This window comes from Podarcis cretensis (assembly GCF_951804945.1).
Source record: "Podarcis cretensis genome assembly, chromosome: 5".
Classification (NCBI taxonomy): Eukaryota; Metazoa; Chordata; class Lepidosauria; order Squamata; family Lacertidae; genus Podarcis; species Podarcis cretensis.
In genome coordinates this window covers 32,622,855-32,650,854 of record NC_137174.1, presented here as the reverse complement: position 1 = coordinate 32,650,854, position 28,000 = coordinate 32,622,855, and the positions used below count along the sequence as shown (strand labels likewise).

The 28,000-nt window shown below is 45.6% G+C and overlaps 1 protein-coding gene and 1 long non-coding RNA gene across 7 annotated transcripts in view; one reads left to right on the top strand and one right to left on the bottom strand.

The window, feature by feature from the left end:
- Positions 1–14: 14 nt before the first annotated feature.
- Positions 15–27,989, top strand: DNAJB12 (DnaJ heat shock protein family (Hsp40) member B12). Of its 4 annotated transcripts, none has more exons than XM_079976403.1 (10): positions 15–200; positions 5,809–5,983; positions 9,932–10,077; positions 12,447–12,632; positions 15,978–16,097; positions 16,894–16,973; positions 18,164–18,273; positions 21,932–22,104; positions 22,751–22,902; positions 25,787–27,989. In XM_079976403.1, exons 1-9 carry the CDS (start codon positions 68–70, stop codon positions 22,870–22,872), a joined length of 1,245 nt encoding a protein of 414 aa, XP_079832529.1. In that variant the 5' UTR covers positions 15–67; the 3' UTR covers positions 22,873–22,902; positions 25,787–27,989. The 4 variants fall into 4 exon arrangements, with proteins under 4 accessions (XP_079832529.1, XP_079832531.1, XP_079832530.1 ...); XM_079976406.1 differs by lacking the exon at positions 15–200 and adding an exon at positions 600–864; XM_079976405.1 differs by lacking the exon at positions 15,978–16,097 and having other exon boundaries at positions 17–200.
- Positions 25,998–28,000, bottom strand: part of LOC307216333 — a 36,928-nt gene continuing 34,925 nt past the window's right edge. For all 3 annotated transcript variants that reach the window (XR_013839028.1, XR_013839029.1, XR_013839030.1), the window contains one exon: positions 25,998–26,124. This is a non-coding gene — a long non-coding RNA (uncharacterized lncRNA). The remainder of the gene's footprint in view (positions 26,125–28,000) is intronic.

Here is a 28,000-nt window from a genome sequence, read left to right as displayed (position 1 = left end):
CTGCGCCATCGCCGCGTGACGACATCACCGCGCGCCGGCGCTTTCCTCCGCCGCTGCCGCCGCCACCATGGAATCCAACAGGGACGAGGCGGAGCGTTGTATCGCTATCGCGGTGGGCGCCATCAAGGCCGGCCAGGTCGAGAAGGCGCGTCGCTTCTTGGAGAAGGCGCAGCGCCTCTACCCGTCTCAGCGGGTCCGCGGTGAGCGGGGGCGGAGACGGGCGGGAAGGGCTGGGGAGGCCGGCGGGGCCTGCGGAGGCTGGAGAATGACCTCTCACCCTCACTGCGCGTGCGCAGTGAGCTGCGACGCCGCGGGGCACCGTGGGAGTTGGAGTCCCTGGCGGTTCTGTGCCGCGAGCGGGATACGGGCCGCGAAGCCAGTCTTGGAGGGAGACTTCCCGGTGGGCGCGGGGGGTAAGGGGAGACCTGGCTGGGAGAGTCGCCTGGGAGTCTTGAGCAGGAAGAGTCAGCCGCTGGCCCTTGCGAAGCTGGGCTGGGGAGACTACAATTCCCAGAAGCCACCGCGCCGTGTGTGGAGGGGGGCAACACCACATCAATAGAGAGAGCGGAATAGCCCCCTTGTGTGCCCCCCTCGGCCCCCTTTCTCTGCTGCTTCCTCTGTTAGATCTGACACGCTTAGGCTTCCCCCGCACCCAAATCAGTGGCTCGCTATATCTTTCCTCTAGGCCTTAGTTTGGGGTTTCGTCCCCCAACCCCCTTCATCGTGGTCCCCCAGCCCTTCCCCGAAGCCCCCCGTTCGCTCTTGTATCCGTAGCAGCTGATTTCCTTCAGCCCCACAATTGAGCATCTTCCCCCGTCCCCTCTTTAGACACTTTCTTTTTAGAAACGACGCCAAATCCATACGGTAAGCAGAAATCTGCCACCGTTGGCCCCCAGTATATCGCTGGAGATCGCGTGTGTCTCAAGTATACTAGGTGTTATCGGAGGCTGCTGCCTTCATGCCCTCCCTGATCGCGGGCTTCCGCGAGAGTCGTTTTGCTGGTCACTGGGGTGGAAGCAGGACGTTGGGCTACTGCTATACGGATTGCTTGGGCTGATCCTCAGAGAAAGGCTCTTTATCCTCTCTGAAATGGTTACACACATCCTTGCCCATTGCTTGCCCCCCAGTCTCCTGGTCTCCAGTTGACCCTTCAGCTCTTAAGCAACTTGTCCAGCTTTAAGCGAAGATGGCAGCACAGAATCTTTGCTTTTTGTGGTTCTGTTTTCTCAGCTTCCTCTCTTTTTCCCCCTGATGGAGTGGTCATCTCATCTGTTCTTGCTTTGCACTTTGCCACCCATCTCTCGGAGCATTACAACTTTTCAGCCCCTTAACTTACAGCATTGCTCTATATTCTTAGTTACAGCACAGAAGCCCCTCTACACTTTACAGAGATATGGAGTTCCTCTGTCTTGCCCCCCACTGTCTTATTTCCTATTCCTACAATACACATTTTTGTGGGGAGCCAAACAGATGCAATCTAGTAATATGGAAGTAGAGTTGCTGCTTTTTCTGTTTTTGAAAGTTGAGTAAACAAGTTCACTTTCTAGTTACTTAATCTCTAGGGATAGATACGCGTATTGAATTTCTGTTTGTCATACAACTGTTAAAAAGAAAATGTTGCAACCCCTTGCTCTGTTCCTGTCAATTTTGTGATGTGGAGCAGAGAAATTTCACATAGTGTTTTCCAACATCTATTTATTTCACCTTAGCCCTCAGACATGGAACAAGAATAATTTGCAACTTTGAGAGAAAGGAAATGAATATTAAGAGCCCAATTTTTAAAAGCCTTACCAAGAAAGACAGAAATAAAATAGTTACAGAATAAGGATGTATTGACTATTCAAATATGAAATTATTATTATTTTGGCCTTAAAATATTGTTGTGGGGGTTTGGCCCTCAATCTTGGTTTAAGAAAACTTGAGCAGCTGATTCATGGAAAGTGATCCCAGCCAATTGGGAATCAGGTAGTCAGCCTATCTCATAGCCAATCAGATTTGGTTACACAATGATGTCATGATGTTCTTCCTGTTTTCACTTTGAATGAGGAAATGCTTTATCCTGTGTTGCAGGATAATACAAACAATAAGCAAAAGAGGAGGTTTGTTTTTGCAGATGGCCCTTTCTATATTTCAGCTTAACTTTATACAAGAATACCTGTGTGGGGATAGTGTTTACAGATTTTGGTGTGTGTGACCGGGAAGAACTGCTCGGCTTCAGTTTTCGGCGTGTACACACTTAGGATTGATGTGGTAATCCACATGTGGATGCTATGCTTATTCCTATGAAGAAGTGCTTTCTTTTTAAGAATTTTGTGGCATTCAGGGAAAATATAACAAACGGCAATATCTACTGAAATCACTTTGTTTTTAACTGAACTTTCTTGAAAGTCATAAGCAGTTGAATCCCATAGTTCTGCTTGTGGATATGTTCCCTTCCTTTTTTGTTTCTGTTGTAGTTCCTTGGGTTGGAACATTTTTAAAAGTTTGTTTTTAACCTATTTTTCCTTAATTAAAAATGGCTCATTAAGGCTGGGCAGGAACAAAACAAAATAAAGGCTTTTGATAAGGTGTCACTTATGTCTTCTGTAGTTTAAATGTATAATTAAGTACCTAAGAAGAACTTACTACATCACTTGAGTGGCCCATTCAGTCCAGTATCCTGTTCTCACAGTGGCCAACCAATGCCTATGGGAACTATAGATCAATTTGCGCAATTGCTTGCAATAATGTAGGCTTGCAATAAGTGCTTATCTCCCCACTGCCGCCGCCACCCAATTGTGAATCACCTCTTTAGGTTTATAATCCCTTACAATTTATTATTCATCCTCAGAGCTACCCTGTGAAATGGGTCTTTTTAAAAATCCCATTTGCTGATAGGGAACTCAAGCAAGGAGGCAGTGGCTTCCCTACAGCCATTAGGTCAATGGATGATCTGGTGTTTAAACTGGGGAGAAGGGGCTGTCTGTAGTGCCAGTGACCACTTTGGCTCAACTATAAATGTTGACGGAACAAATTATTGTATCCGCTCTCCAGATTTGGTGCTTGTTTTTGTTTTGTTTTGCAAGATATGGGTAAAGGGGACCTCTGACCATTAGGTCCAGTCGTGACCGACTCTGGAGTTGTGGCGCTCATCTCGCTTTATTGGCCGAGGGAGCCGGTGTACAGCTTCCGGGTCATGTGGCCAGCATGACTAAGCCGCTTCTGGCGAACCAGAGCAGCGCACGGAAATGCCATTTACCTTCCTGCCGGAGCGGTACCTATTTATCTACTTGCACTTTGAGGTGCTTTCCAACTGCTAGGTTGGCAGGAGTAGGGACCGAGCAACAGGAGCTCACCCTGTCGCGGGGATTCGAACCTCTGACCTTCTGATCGGCAAATCCTAGGCTCTGTGGTTTAACCCACAGCGCCACCCTTTGCCAGATATAGAAGCTTACATTAGATTTGCACTTATTTGCACTTATCTAGAAATACTTCCTTTATTTATGGCATTTATAACCCACCTTTTCTTCCAAGGAGCTCATGGTGCATGCATGACTCTCCCCCTCCTCAGTTTGCCCCCACAACAACTCTGTGGAGTAGGTTAGGCTGAGAGGCAGTGACTGGCCCAAGGGCACCCAGGGAGCTTCATGACCCCAAGTGGGGATTCAGACCCTGGTCTCCCAGGTCCTAGTCCAACATTCCAACCAGTATGATATAGAGAGATGATTTTTCCCTGCCCAAGGGTAAAGCATACAGCAGTACTAATCTGAAGGGAGGCGACATGACTGTGTTTGAGAAGTTGTATAAAATAATCGTGACTGGATTTAATGGTGATCTTTTGACTGGCTTTTGGCAGTGACACTATGGCAAGCCTTTATTTGCTTTATTTCCTCTAAAGCTGGGGAAATAGATGCATCTGGGCTATTGGGCTGCCAAGTGACCAGGGCAAAAACGCAGCCTGTTCTGCTCTTTAACAGCAGTTTGGTATTGAAAATGTTTCACTGCATGGAGATAAATATTTCTACTTGCTGATGTCTGCATATTTAGCTGTAAAAGACACAGCCCGGCCAGGTCAGATCTATAGTTGGCAACCTTAGCTTCTTGGGCCCAAGAACTTGGGGGAATTGGTGATGGATATTGATCCCTTTGTTCTTTCTTTCCTCCCAATAGGAGTCTGAATACAGGGACTGGCCTTTTTTTTTTTTTTTTGCTGTTGCCTCCCTTGAACCCAGGACTGGGTTCAGTGCTGTCCTGTGTTGGACAGTGGACAGAGTACAGTCATCTAGCCACATGGCTGTGCTTCTTGCTGTTGTAGCCTTAGAGGCTGCTAGCCTAAGAGAGAGAGAAAATGAACAACCACTTAGCTTATGCTATTTCATTATCCTATGTGGGTAACTACTACTCACTGTCAGAGGCTAGCAAATTATTTTTAATTCTTATATTTTACATTTGTATCCCACCTTTTCTTCAAGGAGCTCAAGGTGACATTTATAGTCCCCCGGTCCCCTCCACCATCCATTTCATTCTCAAAACAACGCTGTGAAAGAGAGAGTGACAGACCTAAGATTACCCTGTGAACTTGATAGCTACCTCAGATTTTTTACTCCAACCATAGTATGGCTAGTTGATCGGAGTGTGGTGCTGATAACGCCAAGGTTGCAGGTTCGATCCCCATATGGGACAGCTGCATATTGCTGCATTGCAGGGGGCTGGACTAGATGATCCTCAGAGTCCCTTCCAACTCTATGATTCTGTGATAGTAAAAGCAGGTCAAGCATACAATATCGTAGGATGAGTGATAGTACAAACAATATTACAACTAATCCAGAATGTGGCAGTGGACTGGTGACTGGGAGCAGCCACCAAGACCACCTGACACCGGTCTTGAAAGACCTACATTGGCTCCCAGTGTGTTTCCAAGCACAATTCAAGGTGTTGGTGCTGACCTTTAAAGCCCTAAATGGCCTCGGCCCAGTATACCTGAAGGAGCGTCTCCACCTCCATCGTTCAGCCCGGACACTGAGGTCCACCTCTGAGGGCCTTCTGGTGGTTCCCTCACTGCGAGAAGTGAAGTTACAGGGAACCAGGCAGAGGGCTTTCTAGGTAGTGGCACCCTCTCTGTGGAACGGCCTCCCATCAGATGTCAAAGAGAAAAAATAACTACCAAACTTTTAGAAGACATCTGAAGGCAGCCCTGTTTAGGGAAGTTTTTAATGACTGATTTTTAATGTATTTTTAATCTTTTGTTGGAAGCCACCCAAAGTGACTGGGGAAACCCAGCCAGATGGACGGGGTATAAATTTATTATTATTATTACTACTATTACTATTACTATTATTAGCAGAAGGATCTTGTTGACATGTGGATCTTGCTAACAGTATCAATTCAGGGTGGTTGTTCTGCTTATTATTGAACATTATCTAGTTTGATGCTTTCTTTTAAATATTATAATCTCTTTATCTTTCATTTTAATCACCAGCTTGTTTTTTTCTAATTTTCCTCTTGTCTTGTGCCCTCTGATTGAACATGAACCCATAGATACATTCAAAACTTAAGGGGTTATTGATTTGTTGGCATAAGTAGATTAGACAACAAATGATTTGCATCAAATGGTGTTCTTTCTGTCAGGATGTAAAAGAGTGAACATCTCAGCTGGCTAGATTTATTAAAAATAAAGTGAAATTGGATGAAAGTACTGAAGCTTTTTGGAAGAGGACCAGCAAGGGGGGGGGGGCGGATATGAGAACATTTGGTAGTAACTGTGAAAGAAATGAAAATATTGAAAGAGCGGAAGAAATTTGACCCATTCCTGTGTTTTCTTCCTTGCAGTGCTGCTCGATTCTCTCACCAGGAGTGAAAAATCATCAAATGGCCATTCGCAAACCAAGGAATCCACAAACCCCCACCTTAGAAAAATGAGTGGGGACATCCCTGCAGCCAATGGAGAGGCAGGTGGGGATATCAGTAAAGGTTACACTCAGGATCAGGTAGATGCAGTTAAGAGGTAAGTGTACACATCAGATTTTGTTTGTGTATTGGAGGGCCCTGGCTTGCTATCACAGAGTCATTTTTCGGTCACATTTGGGAGGTAAGTTCAGGGTGCAGGTGCTGACTTACAATGAATTATGGCAACGTAGTCATGAAGAGCAACATCTACGGTAAGACAGGTCTGTTTACCTTAGAAATTGCTTCTTTGCATTCACCAAAGAGGAGCTGGGCTGCTTTTGCTGAAGATGCTGAAATTGCACAATAAGGACTTATTATTTTATTTGGTTCCCAAACTTCCACCCCCACAGACCACTTGAAAATTGCTGCAGGGGGTGTCTTGTGGGATAACTTACTGGTTATGATTATAATGCAGTAAATTACAACAGAAGAAATAGAAGATGCAATAAAAATGCAGTTAAAAAGAAACATGACTATTGAGTGTGATGGCTGTGTCTCCCACCTTCAACTGCAAATCCACAGGCAAGCTGCAGACTACCTGAATGAAGCTCATGGATCACAATACTGGGGTAGACAATACAGAGCTAGATGAACCAGCGGTTTGATTAAGGCAGCCTCCTTTTGTTCCTGTGTTACTTTGTTCCTTTCAAATAGCTCAGATGAGCCCCCAGGGCTGCGTACAATATATGCATCAGTGAATAAAACATGTACTAAAATACTGTACATGTGGGTTAAAGCCTCAGCGCCTAGGACTTGCCGATCGAAAGGTCGGCGGTTCGAATCCCTGCGGCGGGGTGCGCTCCCGCTGCTCGGTCCCAGCGCCTGCCAACCTAGCAGTTCGAAAGCACCTCCGGGTGCAAGTAGATAAATAGGGACCGCTTACCAGCGGGAAGGTAAACGGCGTTTCCGTGTGCGGCTCTGGCTCGCCAGAGCAGCGATGTCACGCTGGCCACGTGACCCGGAAGTGTCTCCGGACAGCGCTGGCCCCTGGCCTCTTAAGTGAGATGGGCGCACAACCCCAGAGTCTGTCAAGACTGGCCCGTACGGGCAGGGGTACCTTTACCTTTACCTTTACCTTTATTCTTTTATTTATTGCTTAATGTGCAATAAAGTCTTAATGTGATTTACAAGAAAAACAACTAAAAATGTGTTTTAAAAGCATGCGGAAAACATTGTTTTAAAACCCACGATCCTAGGCAGAGACCTAAAAACAACAACATCCAGCTGTAAAAGCTGGATGAAGTAGAACAACACCATAGAGCCATAAAAAATGCAGTCAAAGTCCATCAAAACAATTTAATATCCCCATTAAAGTCTCCTAAAGCAACGTGGGCAGCGGGTAATTTGTCTCAAAGTTTTCCAAAACAGAATAGTCTTTGCTGGCTTCTAAGAATCAATTCAAGTAAACCCACCAAGCTTCTCTGGGGAAGGAGTTGTGTAGCAAGGATAAGGTAAAGGTAAAGGAACCCCTGACCATTAGGTCCAGTCGTGACTGACTCTGGGGTTGCGGCACTCATCTCGCTTTATTGGTCAAGGGAGCAGGCATACAGCTTCCGGGTCATGTGGCCAGCATGACTAAGCCGCTTCTGGCGAACCAGAGCAGCACACGGAAATGCTGTTTACCTTCCCGCCAGAGCGGTACCTATTTATCTACTTGCACTTTGATGTGCTTTCGAACTGCTAGGTTGGCAGGAGCAGGGACCGAGCAACGGGAGCTCACCCCGCCACAGAGATTCGAACCGCCGACCTTCTGATCGGCAAGTCCTAGACTCTGGTTTAACCCACAGCACCACCCGCGTCCCCGTAGCAAGGATACTAACACTGAAAAAGTGCCACCGCTTGAGCCAGACAAGCAGATGGACTAGGGCCTCATTTGATGACCTTAGCAGCTGGGGAGGCTGAAACGGGAAGAGGTGAGCCACAGCGGGTGGCAGGACCATTCCCAATAGAGAACCCTTATCCTTGGGAGGAGTCCATGCACACCTTTCAGCAGCAGAGATTGCACACCCATTAGCCTTACAACTAGAATTTAAGCAAGCCGTGTTCTAAGGGCTAGAGCCCTGTGGGTTTTTGTCTTTTATTGTGGGGGTTAATTACTTGCTGGGCATTGTGTATGGTTTCTAAATTACACTTGCAATCCGCTCTTCCTCCAGAGAACTCTCAGTGGCTTACATGTGATTCCTAGATCTGTCTCATTAGAGACAGATCCCTTTAGCTTCAGGAATAGAAATGAAGTGGCTTCAGACTTGGGAGGTAATCCTTTACACATTTACCTGAGAGTAAGTCCAGCTGAAATCAGTAAGGCTTACTTCTGAGTAGACATGTATAGGATTGCACTGTTGGTCTCGGTTAACTTTTGGTTTCTTATATACGAAACCAGTTGTCTGTTTGGTCATTCCCCTTCAGCGAGGAAGGGTATTTCTTTATACAAGGCCATTTGGTCTTTTGTGCTTTTTGCCTAAAATGAAGGAAGTTCGTCTTGAAGCCCCGAATTTTGAAGCTAACCGAACATGTCTAAAGTTTGGGTCAGGATAAAGGCAAGCTGTTTCCGAGGTTTTTTTTCTTTAGCGTAATGCACGGTTGTGTCACTTGGGGGCAGCATTTTCACTGCATTGCGTCTGATCTTTGAGGGCCAGTTCGCTAGAACTGAACTCATAAGTCACATACAAATGCTTATCCGTAAGTTGCTTTCTTGCACTTTGTATATTTGATTTTTTTTTTTTTTTTTTTTTTTTTTTTTGTAGCCAAGCTTTGGGTTATCACCTGCTTGTAGGAAACCAATTCATTGTGTGCATAATGTGCTTCCTTGGCCCCCGAGCTCCACATGGTGTTCCTGTGCATACAGACTTCCTCATTCCTTTCATTATAGGGAGCAGACATCTTCCTGCACCAATGAATGTGCATGTAGACCTGCTTATTCCTTGGGGATGGATAGGGAAGCCATTGAGGGAAGCGGCATCTCCAGAGCTTTCGTGACCATAGAAATCTCTTTTAATGTAGACTTCAAATGTATCTGCTATGGACATAACGTAGGCAACTTCTGCCTTCATTACTGCTGCTTCTTAGAGGGCGAATTGTCCTGCCACCTGAGCGCTGCTGCTTTAGATCTAGAAAAGACAGTGCTATGTCACGGTGGCAGCACCAGGTGACTGGAAGCAGTGCAGAGTCTGGAGAGTGAAATTGCTGTTGCAAAGGCCCTTCTTCCCCAAAGTGATTTCCATGTCATGATGCCTGACCATCCTGCATCTTGGGGAGTAAAAGAAACATTCCTCCTGACCACAGACATTGAGCTTTGCAGCCTCCAGACACCTCGTAAAGGGACAGGGAAGATATGGCCGTTTAGGGTGGCAGCAGAACTTCTTCCCTGGTTGGCTGGTTTTGGGAGAGAGTCAGGGATGCCCTGCTCCTCTTTGAAAGCTGGCGTTGGATTAGCGTCCAAGCCCACAGATCTTTTTACATGTATAGCAGCAGACTGCATACATGCAGCTCTGTGTGAGGAATCTGTGCCCCTTCCTGCTAAAGAAGTAGTTGTCAGTGAGCTGAGACAGAAGAGTCTAAAAGGTTCAAATTCAGAAATGTTTGAGAAACCTTGCTTGCATCCCTTAAACGCAGCTCAGGGCTGAGCCAGCTTGCACACACAACTCTGCTTCTCTCTCTTCTGGCCTTAAAGGGACAGTAGAGCTTGAAGGCTAAAAGAGAAATCCTTGTGTGTAAGGCAGGTGCAGCTGGCAATTTAGGATTTGCAAGGGGTCAGGTGTTGCTTGCTGCAGGTGAGTAGCAAATGGTTAAGCTGGGTAGCTAAACCTCTGATGGGGAAAGGGTGAATGGATGTGCCAGTTAATGGTGTAGCATCAATGAATACTTTTGAACCAGTTGAGGAAACAAAACTAGAAGGCAGTATTAGTCTGAATTGTATTTTGGGGAAAATGGAAAGTTAAACTATTTTTAAAGTAGATTTTCTGTCTCTTATTAACAGCTGCCATATGTTCTTCTCTTTACTTTTTAGGGTAAAACAATGTAAAGACTATTATGAAATTCTGGGTGTGAGCAGAGACTCCTCCGACGAGGATCTGAAAAAGGCGTACCGGAAATTAGCACTGAAATTTCACCCCGATAAGAATCATGCACCTGGTGCAACGGAGGCCTTTAAAGGTAAAATGTAGTCTCTTTTTAGTGAGCCGTCTCTCAGGACCATGAAAGTTAGTACCTTGGGGTGGCAGAGTTCAAGAGATGAGAGTTAGTAGCTTTTTCTTGGTTGGAATAGTGGGTTTGTTGTTGATGTCTTTGCATTTAAGTCTTATAGATGGGGGGTTAGTGTATTGTTTGTTGCCACTGTAAACACCTTGAAAAATCTAGGAGAGAGAGAGAGCGTGTAATAGGAGAGGCCAGCTTATTTGTCCCATTCATGGATCTGACGCTGAGACTTTTCTACCACATCTTTAAATTGCAGCATCTAAGCTGCATTGCACATAACAAGTTTAGATCCATTTCCTCTGCACACAAAAAGTTATCCAGCATAGGGGAATGCCAATTTAAACAACCATTTGAGGAACATGGGTGGATTGAATGAAAACTGATTTTTGCTTGTGGACCACAAATGAAAATTAAGCTGCTCATTGATTTAGGCTTTGCATATTAAATCCTATCTTTATGCAAACTTGGCAGTGCATTTTTGTACATGTCTGTTTGGAAGTAAGTCCCATTCACTTTAGTGGGGTTTGCTCCCAAGGTAAATAATCAGCCAGTTCTCTCATTAAATTAATAAAATGTGGTTTTGCAATGCACAGTAATTTAAATCCAACGAAACATTTGTCTTAGTGAAGGCACTAGAAGAGATGCCACATACTCATATATAAATTAGGGGGTGATTTCAGCGTGCAGTTGGCACTTCACAGTCCTAAGCACACTTAGTAGGATGTAATCCCAACTGAACACAGTGGGCCTTGAAATAGGATTGTCCTGCAAGTCCCCTTGATTTCAGTGGGAGAAAGTTACCCTTGCACTAAGGGGGGTTAAACTACCTCTCTAGGTTCTTAATAGCTTCTATATTACTCCTAATTGTAACTGGAAATCATCATGTTCAAACCGAGTTCAAACACAGCTTTAAAATCCAAAGGTTCTGGTTGGGGGTCCCCTCCTGATTTTCGGAATTGGAACTGGATCAGAGCTCTCATTTGAGTAAAATAATGGAGGAGTAATTATACAGAATACAGAATGTGTTCCCATATGTTACTAGAAAACAGAAAGCAAGTCTGTTCGGTCCCTTTTGGGATCCCAAATCTAGGCCAGTTTCATTTGATAGGAAGAGTCTAATTGACCCTTTGTGTGCTCAGGTTATATTAAAACTGCACTTGTCTAGACATTTGTCTAGCATCTGGCACAAAAAAAGCTCTTCAATAGTGTGTTCTTCAGGGTGGCGAAAGGCAGGTTTCTTCACCTGTAGACTTTGTTATTATGTTTACTGAAGGCTTTACTAAGAGTTGCATGTCACAACTCGGGCATGAAGCAAGCTAATGCTTTATCCTCCCTGACAGGGCCATTTTCCAGGAGGTTATCTTTACCAAAGCTGATTTCATTGCTCCTTTTACCTTTTCTGTGTTAGCACCCACGTGCCCACTAAAGTTCACCTCTTTACCTTTGGGGAATGGAAAGAGGCATGCACTCCTTTCTGGAAATCTCTTGGTTAATATTTTTTCAGATGTTAGCTGGTGCTTTAGTGTTCCTTTTCCCCAGTGATCTCTGATAAGTGTGACATTTTTTGCCTTCGGACCTTGTTTATGGTCCTCTTCTTTCTTAGGAGTGTGCTTGCAAGAACAAAATAACTGCTTTGTTGCATCAGAATGTAGAGCCCCTGACAGATATCACCTCAATAAAATTGAACCAGGACATAAGAATATGTCAAGTCATAAAGGTGATCGGGATGGGGCCTAATAGCTTATAAAATTCTTGGCATAACCTGTTTGGAACGCTTGGACTTCGTTCATCATTTATGAACTCCCTTTCCAATAAAAGCAGAACCATTATGAAAAGGCAGACCATTAAAACAAAAACTTATTATAGTTATTCAATTGGACTAGTTGACTCTTGGGGTCCCTTCCAACTCTACAATTCTATGATTCCATGAACTTAGCAAACCGGTTGCGCCCATTGCCTCAGTAGGCCAGATTTTTCTTTCATGCACATTTATCCTTTAGATGCCTTTTAAAAATGGAGATTTAGTAAGGGCTTTAAAATCAACTAGAGAAGGATGGAAAGCAGACAGAAGAGAGGCTGCTGTTATTACAAGTATCGAAAACACATTCTTTTAAATGCTTGAGGCACTTCATAATGAATATGTAGGGTATATCTGCATTCACTATCCCCATTCTACAGGTGGGCTGAACGAGACCACCCACTTACTTCCTGCCTGATGTGAGATACGAACTGGGGACTTTTCCAGTTTGCTGCCTTTAGGCCACTGGCTGACATTTGCTGTCGCTGGAGGCAAAAATATGAATCCTTTCTTCTTTCTTACATTTCAGCTATTGGTAATGCATACGCAGTATTGAGTAATCCGGAGAAGAGGAAGCAGTATGACCAGTTTGGAGATGCAAAAGTCAGTCCCACACGGCACGGGCATAGCCCTACGGACTTCAACCGAGGGTTTGAGGCCGACATCTCACCTGAAGACCTCTTCAATATGTTCTTTGGTGGTGGTTTTCCTTCTAGTAAGCCTTTTGTTTTAAATCCGGTGGGGGGGGGGGAGAAGGTTGGGGAAATGAGTAGTCACCCACTCAGCTGGCTTCCCTCCACAGTCACTTACCAGAACCAAAGCAGGCCCTAGATAAGGCAAGATAACCCTCCCCCCCCCCAGTTGACCAGGGCTGATTGAAACAAAGCTTGTTGGATGTGCTAATAGAATCCAGATGTTAGAGCAACAACTCGACTTTCTAGCAAGCAGGGTGAAAGACCCTTCCACAAGGTATTTGGTGGCAGTTCCCTTAAAAGTTGAGTTGGAAAGAGACTACTGTTTTAAGGAAGCTTCCTTTCTCTCCTGTCTAACCTTGCATGAAAATGAAAACCATTCCGACCCAATACACCCTCCTAGGTTTCCTTATCGGTGCAACCAGGACTGGCCCTACTGTTAGGCAACTGCCTCAGGTAGAGGACATTGGTGGGCAGCAGCATTCCCTGGCGGTTCCTCCTCAGCCACTCCTCTCTGTTGTTACAAGGCCTGATCTGACCTGCTGCCTTAGGTATGGTGGAGAACACGATCCTGTCACTGGCGTTGGCGCAAGAGTCGCCTGCCAGCCCAGTTGGCTTCTGCATATGAAATGAAGAGGGGGCGCCATCTTGTCCTTTGCCGAAGGCACCCAAATTCCTGAGCGCTGCACAACTCCAGCCCAGCACCGGTGCGGCTGCCTGCTTGGGCTGTGCATCCGAAAATGGAGCTGTTGAGTGAGAAAGATTCCCTCAGGGGCTGTATTGTGCTTGAAGTACGCTTTCCCTCCCTGTAGGTAGAAGACAGGACCTGTCGCCCTCCAGGTGTGGTTGGACTTCCATCATCCCTGCTCAGCATGGCCAGGGGTCAGGGATGAAGGGAGTTGAGGTCCACCAACAGCAGGGGGGCAACAGGGTCCCCATATCAGGGGTAAGGAAAGGAAAATCATTGCTGCCTATTGGACAGATCATTCGGCCAGCTGAGTGGAGTTGCTGCGGGCCTCCCCCCTCATCCTGCAGAACTCACAACATAGAGAGGTGCTGTGTCTGAGGCCCAATATGATCACCATACTTGGAACTAGGAAGGCCTTTTTCTTGGGGTCGAAATTGACTAGAGAGGTGAAGGATGGAGTGTTTGGGAGAGGTTGCGTTCCCTGCAGCATGTGCCTTGGCTCCCTTGCTTGAATCCTTTGGAATTAGTTGCCGTCCCGGTTCCTTTTCCGCAGCGTACACTGTTTGTGGTTTCAATAATTGGTAGAGGTGCTGGTGACAGATTGCTTAGTCCGCGGCCTATTGCCCTCGTAAGAGCTCCTTCCCGTTCTTCCTTCCGCACTAGATAATTCGGAGACTCTGCCATCCGCCAGCAGGAATGGATCTGATCTGCATCATCTAGCTAAATTTCAACCTTGCAAGGGTAGCAGGTTATCTAGGAAATGGTGCCGTGGGCCTCGCAACACGTTAACCAGTTCTAAAGTCACTCTTGGGTTCCCATAAACAGCAGATGAGCTGGCAAAACTGTTCCTGAACTGTACCACTTCAAAGTACAGATGGGGGTTGTGTGATTGAATGATCCTTGAATAAAAAAAGATCTCGGCACATAGAAAGCAGACATATCAGAGAGAGAAGTTCTAGCCTTGAATTCTAGCCTATACATATACATACACCCACCCACACACACACAGGGTGAGTCCTTTAAAAGAGCCCCCGTGGATACAGAGTACACATGTTCCACGGGCCCTCTTTTAAAAGACCCAGCCTGTATAAATATGTACTTCCTATGACCTGCTACCTTCAGTTCTGTACTAGCATTTGGATCCAAACTGATGCCATGAAACAATAAATACTCAGCTCCCATTTGACAGCCGACTCTCCTAAAACATGCACTATGGTGTGATTACGCATGGGGAAAGAGCATCCCATTTTTTCTCTATGGTCCCTGGCCATTGTGGTTTTGTGATTTCTTCCCCTGGTCACTTCACTGGTGTTTGTGATCAATGAAGCTTGATGTTGAAACAAGACTCTGTGGCTTTCTAAATGTTTTGCATGCCACAAATAAAGGCTTTGCAGTCCAGAGATTGGATTAAACCACCATATCTTGCTCTAGTTTAAAAATGCAAGTTGCTGGTGCTTTTGTGCTGCCTGGACAATAGTCACTGTTAACACATCTCTGCTCCTATCTTTACTCGTGTGAAATATAAGTCTGCTGTACTGTATCCTAAAGGCAGAAAATCCCAGGCCTTTGCAAAAAGCTTTATTAATTCCACAGCTGTGTGTTACAAAAGAAGTGCATGTTTCAATGGAAAAAGCCCTTCAGGTAGATGAGAGAAATGGATAGCGGCCCATTGATGAGATGCCCATTGTAGGAATTCGCAAATCTTCAGGGCATAAAAACAATAAGCGTGTTGCTAATATTACAGCTTGCAGCTGAATGGAAATAACAAATGGAAAAAGCAAATGGAAAATTACAGCTTTAAAAAAAATCTAAAAAAATATTTATATAGCATCAAAGCCAGTGTGTTAAATATGCACATTTATGTGTTGATAAAGATTCCTAGATGATGTACAGGTGCAATATTAGGGTGCTTTTCAAAGAAAAACACACATTGGCCAAATTACATTTGTTTTCAATGTTTCCACAGCACAGATCCTCGCAAAAAAGTACTCCTTGAGCAGTAATGTCAGATCCAAAGGGGGCAAGCACATGTTCAGTTTCCAAAACATCCGTGAACATGCACTGTTTACTCTCCATCTCTCGAGTGTGTCTTATGCCTGATATGCATGTTGGAATTCTGAGCTTTAAAAGCACTTAAGAAACAAAAATTAGGGACCAGACTGATGCATGTACTCCTTGCCCTCCACGTTCCCAAAGCTTTTGGCTCTCTAACCTATTGTGATCCCCAGCAGGTTGCTGTTCTCTATCATAAGCTTTTGGAGGGATTTTAGCATGCCTTAGAGCCTGGCTATTGAAAGCACTAAACATCCCCTAAAGATTGGAAAGCTCTGTAGTGGCAGATGTGTGACAGATGCAAGGGAGCCTAGCCAAGAAATCAGGAGGCAGATTTTCAGGAGCAAAGGTGTCATTGCCTGCACCAATCTTAAGAAAACCCCTGACCTCTCCCTCCTCTTTCTAAGGAGTAATTTCTGACCGGCGTGTCGGTGTCAGTTTGGTGCCAGCTCCTGACCACGTCTAGGAGACGATATGGTGAACAGGTAGCCAGAGCAGGAAAGTGGGTGGGGAGAAGCAAGGGGGAACAGATGAGACTGAGGCCGAGTGACCTGTAGGGCTCTCAAGAACTGAGGAAGGGCTTTTGAGGAGAGGAGGGGGGTTGTACTTATCTGAGTCTCCCTGGCAGGCCCCACCCTTAATAGAGAGCCCAAAGGAAGACGACACAGGGAGTGCACCGTCTCTGCCTGCAGCAGGAAGCCTCCGAGAGTGGTGGAATCTACCTGGAGGGAACGTCGGGGAGAGCCACGTGAGATGATGAACCTCCTGGGAACCAGAGGCCCCCCCCCGCCAGCTCAGGGAGTGGGGTGGCTGAATAGCAACCGCCTGGGGATCCTTTGTCCTAAGAGCCACAAAGTGGGACATGCAGGAATGAGGGGAACAGGCCTGTAAAAGTAACGCCAGGGGACTGTGAAGGTCCATTTCTATGACCACTGCCCATCTTTCCTGAGCGAGAGACTCACAACTCTGTGCCGGGTGATCTACCTGCCAGGTGGCATATGCCCTGCGACAAAAGTAAAAGTTGCAAATAAGACAAGGTTTTGTCATTCTTCTCTCGAGCCGAACTGCACCCATGTCAATAGCCTAGGCTACTTTTGCAGTTGTGACTTGAGCAGTTTTGCCGCTTACTTTTTGAGAAAGCCTTTAAAATTGCATTGTTCTTCCATGCATATTTCCTTTGACGCACCAAGGGATTAGTTGTTAAAGGATTAGAACCCTGAAGGTAAATACGACCTATTAGTGCAGTGGAACACATCTTCCACACCTGAGTGTAACTCAGTATAAAGTCTTGGTTAAGCTGGTTTCTCCGTTGCAGCCTTTGGAACAACCCAGCCTGTCATCTCTCCCATTATGGAGTTTCTCCTGTCATGAAGGGGGCTCTTACTATCACCTTCTAACCTGTCGCTGCACTTGTTAGGGCCTGGTTAAATTCCATTCCAGCAGTGAAATGTTCCAAATTTTGCTGTGACCTCGGCCATACGCTGCCTCAGTTTGCTGACACCGTATTATTAGTTGCTCTTAACAACTCCCACTTTCACCCACAGGTAACGTTCACGTATACAGCAACGGCAGGATGCGATATACCTACCACCAGAGGCAAGACAGGCGGGAGCATCAAGGCGATGTAAGTTGCGGCCAGAAGGAAGAGAAAGTAAAAATGCTTCAAAACATGCTGACCTGTTCCAGTAAAACATTGCTCCTCTGTCCCAGCTGGTTTGTTAACTGTTAATTAGCCGAAAGCTAAAGCAAACCCATTGGGTTTTTGCTTTTATATTTGATCGCAGTTTTTTTTTCCAGGATGCAGAATTCGCCCTTAGGACTGAGTTGCCAAATAGAGGACAAGTGACTACTTGTCTTCAATTGCGTTTAACTACCAGCACAATTACATCCTCCGATGCACTGCACTGAGTGCCTTTTTAAAGTTTCATAATTCAAATGCAGAAAAGCCAAGTGCCAGGCTGTGAACTAGGATGTTCACCTCTTGCCTCTGAACTTGCTTTGGGGCATTAGGCAAGAGAGACTGTTTTCTCAGTCCCTGCCCCCATCTGTGGTACAGGTATGATGATGATACTGGCCTACCTTACAGCCATGTTAAAAGGCAGGTTTGGTGGCCCTGTGGGCCACCGAATGATGTTGGGCTCAGAACGCCCACCAGCCCCAGCCAGCATGTCCAACCGTTGTGGATGGCTGTCCAGTGAGACTTATCAATGGCTACTAGTTATGATGGCTGTATATTTCCTGTAGTATTGGAAGCAGTGTGCTCCGGAATAGCAGTAGCTAGGGAGCGCAAGTGGGAAAGCCTGACTGCATTCACATGTTGCTTGTGGGTTTGCCAGTGGAATCTGGTTGTCCGCTGTGGAAACAGAATGCTGGACTGGAGAATTCCTGGGTTTAACCCAGCCTTTCTCAACCTCTGGGTCCACAGATGTTGTTGAACTACAACTCCCATCACCCCTAGCTAGCAAGGCCAGAGCTCAGGGATGATGGGAATTGTAGTCCAACAACATCTGGGGACCCGCAGGTTGAGAACCGCTGGCATCAGAGCTTTCCTTGTGTCCTTATGATTGTAGAGCCAACAGCATCTGGAGGGCCACATCTCCGTTACAGTTATTGCTGAGATAGTGCCTTCAAAATAACTTTTGAGTACTCTTAATGTGCTGCGAAAGTGCTCGGTGTTATTACCATTGCAATGGCTGGTCTTTCAACATCAAGTCCCTCCTTTCCTCCCCGCAACCGGGGCTTGGTCTGAGCAAGAATGATGAGGCCCTTCTGTGAATGCAAATGCACTGATGACATTCCCTTCTTCCTCCCTAGGGTGGCCTTGGGCTGTTTGTCCAGCTGATGCCTATTCTCATCCTCATCATCGTTTCTGCTCTCAGCCAGATGATGGTCTCCAGTCCACCTTACAGTTTGAGCCACAGACCGTTAGTTCCCTTTACTCTTCTACACAGTTGGCTTAAGTCTTTTGTTTTTGTTTGATGCATTCTTTCCCCTGTGTTGCTTCTTTTCCTTTCCGTCTCTTTCTCTCTGATTAAACCCTTTAGATCTTCACGTGGTCAGAATACTCTGTGCACAGGATTTCAGGATGCATGGGGGCAGGACTCACTTGTGTGAAACTTCCCCTAGATCAGAATCTGTCTGCACATGTCTTCTGCAGAAACCTGACTATATCTGTTATCATGAAAACGGTTGCTGTTCCAGAAAGAAACATTCTGTGGTCATTGCCCAAATGAATGTATTACTTAACAAATCCCTTGTGTTGCTTTCCACATCGGCAGATCTTTGGTTTGGAATTTTTAATGCATTCATTTTATAAATTTTCCAAGTGACATTGGCACAAGCTTCTAGGATCCAACATGGTTTGCATGGGTCAGTGTCAAGTGGCATTCCAAGTTATGCAGGGGTTAAGAAAAAACTATTCTGGAAAAAAAGTTTTGCAGGAGTGAAGAGAACCCTTCACCTCTTCCCGCAGGCTGTCCCCTGTGGTGTTCTTGATTCCTGCAAGGTGAGGTTCTTGATTCCTGCAAGCTGCTTATCAAATCGGGGGGGGGGGGGGGGGAGAGAGAAGACAAAACCTGTATCCTCTGTAATAATTGGCGTCTTCTCTGCCATGTGAAAGGTTTCAGTAGTTGTAACGTGCTTGAGACTATAAGCTCAGCTCATCTCTCATGGTGCATCTGTTGACCAGCTGATTAAGACTGACGATGGTGCTATCTGGGAAAGAACTAGATATACTGCAAGGAGAACATTTCTGAATGTTTAGTCCATGGACTCCCCCCCCCCCCCCCCGGTGCTTTCTCTGCAAGCCACAGGCTGGATCTGATCCTGTGATGATTGTGTTTCCTCTCTCATCTGCTACTTCCACTTCTAGAAGGGAAAGGGCATCTGGACACCTGAGCCCATGAGAAAGAGGAGGTGTCCTTTTTTCACTGATCTGTTTTGGGCTTTCCCTTCCATTCTGCCTTCCAGGAAGGAGGGGAGGGATGGCGAGGAGAACGGGGTGCCACGGATGGAGAAGAGTGCTCCGTTTGGGCTTGTCCTTTGCAATGGGCGTTTCTGGCCTAAACTCCACTCGGAGTGGCTCACTGGGAATATTGTACCCCTGATAGGAAGCTGCGGCACTTATCTGTGAGATGGGATGTTTGAGGATTAGGCTGAGTAGGCAAGGGTAGCTTACTGCTAAGGGGCTCAGCAGATAGCTCAGGTTCTGTATGCCCAAGTGAAATCTGTCTCCACCCTTATTAAGTAGGTTGGAAAACCCCAGGGGTGTGCTGTTATTTCTTGGAAGATATTCCCCTGACAGAAGGGAGCCATCTGAATGATTTGGAATATGTACAGGAGCCGAAATATGTAACACAGGGAGGATGATTAGATTTAAAATATTACCACCCCATTTTACAAACTGCAACATGGTTGTATGCTACATAGATGTAACACTCTAATTTTTGAGCAGTGCATAATAAGGTTGCAAAAGAGATACAATAGACATAATAGATTCATACAGTTGAAGTCAGCTATAAAATCAGGGAGGGGGGAACTTATTTAAAATACATGCTGGTTTGTTGGCTTGTTTTTTTTTTTAAAAAAGAAAATGTCTTCACCCAGAATCAGGAGTTCAACAGGGAGGGAACTGGTCTGATCTGAGGAGGGAGTTCCACAGAATTGGGCCCACAGTACTGAGTGCATGGCTTCTGCTTGATACAAGCCATGGGGCAGGGGTAGATTTTGAATGAAAATCCACATCTACACTATTTGCTTCCCTGAGCAGCAAAAGTGCATTTGCTGCAGCATCGTATCGAAAGCAGTTACCAAAGTAGCATCGAACAGGAGGAAGCTAGTAGCTTTGTAACACAGGCTTTTCCTTGTGTATATTTATTAAATAAAGGAAAAGGCCAGGAAAAGGGTCTGAACCCTTAAGCCTGTTATTTCCCCTTTGTGTTTAGGGCCCTTGAGTTGCCTCTTTCCTCAGACTCCTTTTATCAAACTGCATATCCTTCCCCCATAGAGATTTGGATGGAAAGCCAAATGCATCAATTCCACTGTTGGCTCATCACAAGCAAATTAGCTGCCTCATCCAAGTGGCAAACATCTTGGCAGCAATCCCATCCCCTGTCTGAGCAACTGAATATAATATAAACGCATTCTGCTAGCGTTCCGTCATTGCAGCCACAGCAATTATGACTGACAAATGTGCAGGGTCAGCCAGCAGGGGGCGATGCTGACTCGCCAGCTACTGCTTTGCACTAGACCCTGCTGCTGTTGGGGAAATCTGGTAAGCTGAGCTCACCATCTGTCTTGGCTGGTAAAAGGAAGTGCATCGTTGCTGAAAAGTTCAGAAGCCATCTAAATGCTTCCAAGTGATCAGTTTAATACTCTTTGTAAATAAACCCTTGAGAAGAACCTCTAGCATGTTAATATTTGCTACTACCCTATGTTCTGGGTACAGGTAGTCTTGCTTTTTGCATTTCCCTTGGCCTGTTGCTGGATTTTGATGCAAGGCCAACTGACCTCATGCTCTTCATCCTAGTGTGTGTGTTGGGGGTCAGTCGGAGAGATGGTGTCACTCCGCAGATGATCACTCAAAATTCCTCTTCCAGGAGTACAAGCTCCTGTAAATTTTGCCATGGGCAGATTTCTTGCATTGGAGATAAAAGGCAGCATTTTTTTTAAATGCTTCTTCTGTTCCCTAGAAGAAGAAAAATGGCAACAGCTTGTTAGAGACAATGTTAGGGAATATTTTCAGGCAGGCATATCAATCTTGCCAGCAGCCTATTTTAGTCTGGCCTCCTGTTGCTTTAGGGGAAGAACAGATCTTTTCTCTTTCCAGGTGAATAATGGGACTTGAAAGTCATTTCTTGTTAGCACAAGCTGGTGTTTTTAGGCTTGGTTGCCATCAGGAAGGGTGACCCCCCCCCCATGTTCCTCTTGCCATCAGCCATATTAAGTGAATGTGAGCTAATGGGCACACGCCTCTTCTGCTTGGAACCTATATCGGGAGTCCTCTTGCAGAGCGAAGAGGTTTTCTTGAAGATGGCTTGCCTGCCTCAGTTGGCAGCCCAGAGGTCCCAAGCTGATAAATGCGACCGAATATCTTTCAGGCATAGGATGATAAATGTGTGGGGAGGAAATGGCAAAAGAAGGTGCAAGAGCATGCTGCTGGGTCTGAGGAGAGACTGATGAAGTCAGTGACACTTTTTCTGTTCCAAAACATGTGTACTATTATTCACTTTTCAAAGTACTTCAGTGCAGTAAGTGAAATTGTAGTTGCTTAATAGATTTAGTATTAGCCTGCTGGGAATGCCTCCCTTGTCCTTAGTCCATTCTGCCCTTGCAGTTTGTGTCCCATTCAGCAAGGTACTGTGGCCTGCAAGGTACTTCACAACCACTTTGGATTTGCTAGACAGGGAGGAACAGAGGTTGTAGTTTTTTCCACCTTATAGGCCACCGTACATGGCTGAGGGTCCTGCATTTGGTTTGGGTGGGCTTCACATTTTAGCAAGGCTGATCTATGGCTTATTATCTCCTTATTCAAACTAATTTGTGTTGTTGGATTAGATCTTTCTTTTTCTTCCCCTTTCCCAGGTCGGTCGGCCATATATACAAGAGAACGACCGAACACTTGAAAGTATCTTACTTTGTAGCTGACAACTTTGCAGAAGAATACACTGGGACAAATCTGAAAAATGTGGAGAGGAGTGTGGAAGACGACTATATTGCAAATCTCCGAAATAACTGTTGGAAGGAAAAACAACAGAGTGAGTGTCCCAACCTTTGTGGAGCTAGATCTGGTTTTCAGGCTGGCTATTGGGCCATCCCTTAGAGAAAGCTGTCTCTCCAAGTTGACTTTTCCATCCCTAGAGCTTGACAAAGGTGTTGGAAGGTTCTGATCTAAAGAAAAGACAACTTTGACATATTTACAAGTCTGGTTCACGGAAGGACCTTGGTCCAGTGTATTCAGATGCTACAGATAAATCTTGTTTTAGACAAAGCTGATCATCATCACCTATGGTCAGCACAATAATTTTGCTGATATAATCCTCCAAAAGATAGAGACAAAGACAGGTTCTGATGTGCTTTCAGTAGCAGCCAAGCTGTCTGCCCTGGTCCAACCCTACTTTAGAAATTGTCCCTAAAATAAGCTGTAGTTGCAATGTCTGAGGCAGGTGCATAGCAGTAGATGAATGTTTTTGTTGACTCCCTTACAGCTCCCTGCTCAAAGGGACCCGTGACAGAATGGGATAGGTGATGGGAAATGTCCTCTTTCCAGAAGCAACTAGGAAGCAAACCATCTCTCCAGTGAACTGCATGGGGAGTATCTGGGAACAAGTATTATACAGGCCCAAGGGAATAATTATGCTTGCCAGCCATCATGATAGTTGCTTCAATGGCTTTCTTTTGCAGAGGAAGGCTTGCTGTACCGGGCACGTTACTTTGGAGATTCAGATCTGTATCAGAGAGCACAGAAGATGGGCACGCCAAGCTGCAGCAGGCTGTCTGAAGTTCAGGCATCTATGCATGGATAACTATTGCGGAAACAGTCCATAGAGAGCTAAGTAAGAGCTGGTGATTAATGCCTCTCTCCCCCCCCCCCCATGATTCTCAATCACAGCACCATAGTCCTTATTTGCTGACTTAAGTCTAACTTATAGGTGTAGGTCTCATTTTTCATGCACAGACATCCCTTAATCAAGAAGTCACACGTAACGCCAGGACATTAGGCTTGGTTTGTACTTTGGCCTTTTGGGGTCCTTTCAGCTTCTCCTCCATAGCATTTGGGATAAAAAAAATGACCTTGCAGCTGATTGGCCTGTCACATGTTTATTTGAGAGCATCCTTCTATTTTCTCATCTAGCTGAGAATTTCAGAACTTCTCTGAAAAGAAAGTGGTTCCAGCTACTACCACGGAAGCGGAATGAGCAGTTTAGTAACTTCTCCTTCCATTGAAGGTGCTTCTCTGATATCTGAAGCTGCTCCGAGCAACTGGACCACTTTGCCCACCTGTGATAAGCCCATGTGTACTGCCTGCTGCCTCCTGAATGGGAAAAATGGTTCTATGGTACCAGCACAGAACTTGAAAGAACTAAGAAATTGAGGGGGGGGGGTCCTCTTTAAAGAGGAATTGCAATTTTCATTGTGTTGTTGCAAATAACCAAAAAAAGCAGGTTTTGCAGCAGCATGGTGACATCTCCGGAACCATTTGAGGAGCTGCTCGTGTACAAATGTGGCATACAATGTGTGCCAATGAGTTTGCAGAGAACGGCAAGGATTTTATCGCTTTGTGGTGAGATTTCCCTGTAAATATTGGAATACAGAGACGTAGAGGAAATTAAAACAATACAAAACCAATGCAAAGTTCAAAAAAGATCTGTATAAAAATATGCCAGTGAGGAGTGTATCTTCTCCTTCCCCATTAAGGGTCAAACTGCATAATACTCAGAAGCGCTGTGATTGAAATTTACAGTTTCAAAAACCTTGCAAAATTTAAAAGCAGCTGTGCCAGTAGGGGGACCGAGTGGATCAGGGCTATGATGCTGTGGGAACCTTTTCTCCCCAGGCCGTTTGTCCAATCAAAATTGCTCAGCCTGGAATCTGTTATTAGGCCAATTAGGAAAAAAGGCAGGCACCTGCCCTTTTTCTCCAGACAGGCTAATAGTAGCTTTTTTTGGGGGGGGGGGTTGACATTAGAAAGGGTTAACCCCCCCCTCCTCAGACAACACAACACCCAATCCCATTCAGATGCCCCACAGCTGCATTTCAATTGAAGCAATGGCAAGGAGGTCAGGAGGACAGTCTGTAATTTGACCTAGCGGGCTGGTAAACCTGTTCCTGGGCTGTACCACTTCAGAATGCAGATGGGGGTTCCGATGACTGAATGCATCTCCATACAGAAAACAAATCCCTCTATGTAGAAAGCTATGGGAGTAGGCTAGGTTCATAGCTGTCAACTTTCCCCTTTTCTTGCAAGGAATCCTATTCGGAATAAGGGAATTTCCATTTTAAAAAGGGAAACGTTGACAGCTATGGCTAGGTTACAACTCCAGTCTGAAGTAGTTCAGCCCAGCCACAAATGAATTACAGTGGTGCCTCGCAAAACGAAAAACTCGCAAGACGAAAGAGTTTTCCGTTTTTGAGTCGTTCCGCAAGACGAATTTCCCTATGGGCTTGCTTCGCAAGAAGAAAGCCCATAGGGAAATCTCGGGGGACCTCTTTTAAATGCTGGCGGTGGGGAGCAAAGCCTTTCGCCCCCCTCCGGCCTTCAGAAGAGGTCCAGGAAGGCCGGCAGGGGCCAAAAGGCTTTGCTCCCCACCGCCAGCATTTTAAAAGCGGTCTGGGATAGCAGGGAAACCTGCGCTGCGCTATCCCGGACTGCTTTTAACATGCTGGCCGTCGGGAGCAAAGACTTTCGCCCACCGCCGACCTTCCTGGACCTCTTCTGAAGGCCGGCGGGGGGCAAAAGTCTTTGCTCCCCCCCGCCTGCCTTTCCGGGATAGCGGAGAAGCGCAGCACGTTTCTCCGCTATCCCGGACGGCTTTTGAAGGCAGGCGGGGGGGGAGCAAAGACTTTCGCCCACCGCCTGCCTTCAGAAGACCTCCGCTGTCCCGGGGGCTTTTAAAATGCTGGCGGTCGGCAGCAAAGCCCTCCTGTCCCCGGAGCTTGCGGGGCGGGAGGTGGGGAGAAGGGCTTTTCTTCCCACCGCCAGCCTTCAGAACAGCCTTCTGAAAGCTGGCGGTGGGAAGAAAAGCCCTTGTCCCCGCCCCCCAGCCTTCAGAAGAGGTCGGGGGACAGACTGTCCCTGGACCTGGTCTGCAGGCGGTTTCCATAGGAACGCATTGATTGATTTTCAATGCATTCCTATGGGAAACCGTGCTTCGCAAGATGAAAAACTCGCAAGAAGAAAAAACTTGCGGGACGAATTGATTTCGTCTTGCGAGGCACCACTGTACCTCAGTTTTGGTCAGGGTTTTGGAAGTGAGACAACTCTGTTTAACAGAGCGTAGTGAAGGCACACTGGTTTTCCTGGGGTAATTAAAATGTGCATTTGCTTTTCTCAAACCTGTCCACCCCCACCACCTCTTCTGTATTTTGAGGCACGCATGCAGACATCTGCTTGGGTGAACCCACACGAATTTGAAGGAAGCTTGGACTGCATCGCTACACCTGTTGTTTCTGAAGCTATGGACATGTTTTGGTTTTTCTTTCTTCTGGTGCTTCATGCTGTTTTAATATCTCCTCTACCTAGAAAGTGGCAAGGCCTCATTGTTGACTGTTATGGGAATTTCCCCATGTACCAAGTTGTCAAATGGCAAGACTATATATATTTAAATGTGCAGATTAGCATTTCCAGTTAGTCCAGTTTATAGGGGTGGGAGAAACCGTGGAACACGCTCTCTGGGGTTGTCATTATCCTTCTAATACTGTTACTGCTTTTATTCTCAGACTCTTCAGATGCCTCAAGACTTTGGGGGAAGTGCACTGAGCCAAGGAGACTTTCTATTTAAAGAATCAGACCTTAAATTAAAATGGAATTGGAGAATTAGCAACGCACAACTGCCCTCTCCTCTCTCTGTGTGTGTGTCTCTGTCCAGCGTTAAGACTTGGACATCTCTTAGAACAGGGGGGGAAGACCATGTCTTTTTTCTGCTTCCTTCACTATCAACTGTCATATGTCTCTGAGAGCAAGCGTTGAGTTGTTTTTCTTTTAAAGCCTGGAGAAAATCAGAGAGCTTTTGAAATTGCACTGGTCACTTCGAAGAGAGTGGGAGAAATTGGAAGATCTGTAGGAGTAAAAAAGAAAAAAATCAATTTTAAAAAGCAACATAAATTATTTAGAATTAACTTATAGCTGTAAATATGTTGTACTTCTAAACTATGCAGGGATAGAATTAAATTATTTTGCCGAACTTCATAACCCAAGATGTGTGAATTTTAGCCTTTCCCCTCCCCCCCCTCTCTCTCTCTCTGTTTGACCCCGTGAAAACTTTCCTACACAAAGCAACCTTGTCTGATGACACACAAGTTTTGTATTTTTTAATAGCTTGGTTTTACTGGAGAAATCGTTCCCCCTTTTTTTGTATAAGAGAATCACTAAAATTGCTAGGGAGGTTTTTTCTACACACAATTTTCGGCCCAGTTTTGGATTTGTGGTCTAAATCCGTGACCTTTCAACAGAGGGCTTGATGCTCATAGAGCGAGGAGAGAGATTCGTCCCTTTACTTTGTTGAGGTTGCTTGTGCTTTTTGCGTAGAACTTCTTATTTTTATGTTTTGCAGTCCCTGTGTTCTCTGCCTTTTAATCAGTGTTCATTCTGGTACATGGACGTTCTTCGTAGAAACCTCCTCCTGGCCATCCCCCCCCCCCCCGATGATTTCCATCTTGCAGTGCTATAAAGTTGTAAGCAAAGCTGCCTCCTTTTCTTGGCAAACAGCGACTGCTGATTTCATTCCAGGAACCTGGTGTCTGTCAGCAAAGTGGGTCGCCCCCGATACACATCCTCCATTCATACTTGTGGGGCTTTGGTAGCCCAAGGAAGGGAAGTCTAAGGCATAGCTGGCTTTTGCCCTTTATCGGTTTCTGTAAGAGAACAGGGTCTTTTTGTCAGAAGAGGTTTTGCTACAGTCTCTGTTTGCTTGAGCAAGTTAAAAGAAGGGACTGGTACTATTCCTTTTACTTGACCGGACAGTATAGTCTATTTTCCATTGGATTTTAAAAAAAACAGTAACCCATTTCCCTTAGTAATGCCCATCCTGTTTTTTGTTTTGTTTTGTGTTTTTAGAAGCAGATACTGTGCTTTTAACATGACTACATGCAGCTGAGTAAAGATGCTCACAGTTTTGACGAATCTAGTTGTGTGCTCCTCCTGTCTCTGTGCTGGATCCTCCATTGTCATCTAAGGAGGAAGGTTAGCCTGCATTCATTCTTCCTGCGTGGAACTAAATAGGTGCTCTTGACCAAGGCAAATGTGTCCTGTTAAGAGAAGACTTAGTTACGCTGAGTTACCACTAACCACACCGGCTGAATTCCTCTCTATTTTGCTCTTCCTTTCATCCATTGGCATTTTCTGTACAGAGCATTCAGAATTCCTTCTGGAAATTCACTTGTTCAAAATAAAATACCAGGTACCAAATGATAGGTTAGGTGTAACTGGTAAAATATCCTTTTCTTTTGGAGCCGACAAACTGGATATTCATTTAAGATAAGCCACTGAGTTTGCCTTTCAATCAGTCTTGATACCTGCCATACGTTTGCCCACACTGAAGGATGGATTCGCTCAGTGTGTACTTAAAGCCCCAAGAAGACCGCCCTGCCCCATGTTGTTTTGTGATGGAAGACCTGGGCCACATCTTTGTCTAAAACCTCAGTCCTGTTAACTAACCTGCAGTGATCCCTTGAGCTCAAACCGTGTTTGGAGGGTCACCCCATTCAGCATGAAGTTGCCGACGTCTCGGAAAACGGCATTGGCAATCCCGGTGCCTACCTGTCCACAAACCTTTTGATTTCTTAAGTAGATAGATAGCCATGGATGTTATGAGCGATGTGCAATAAAAAAGCATAGATCCTGAGAGATACTTGCAAAGGCTGTGTTTGTTAATTTAGAATTATACAATTGTACATCTATAAATAAAGATTTATAACATGGAAACTGTCTGCCAG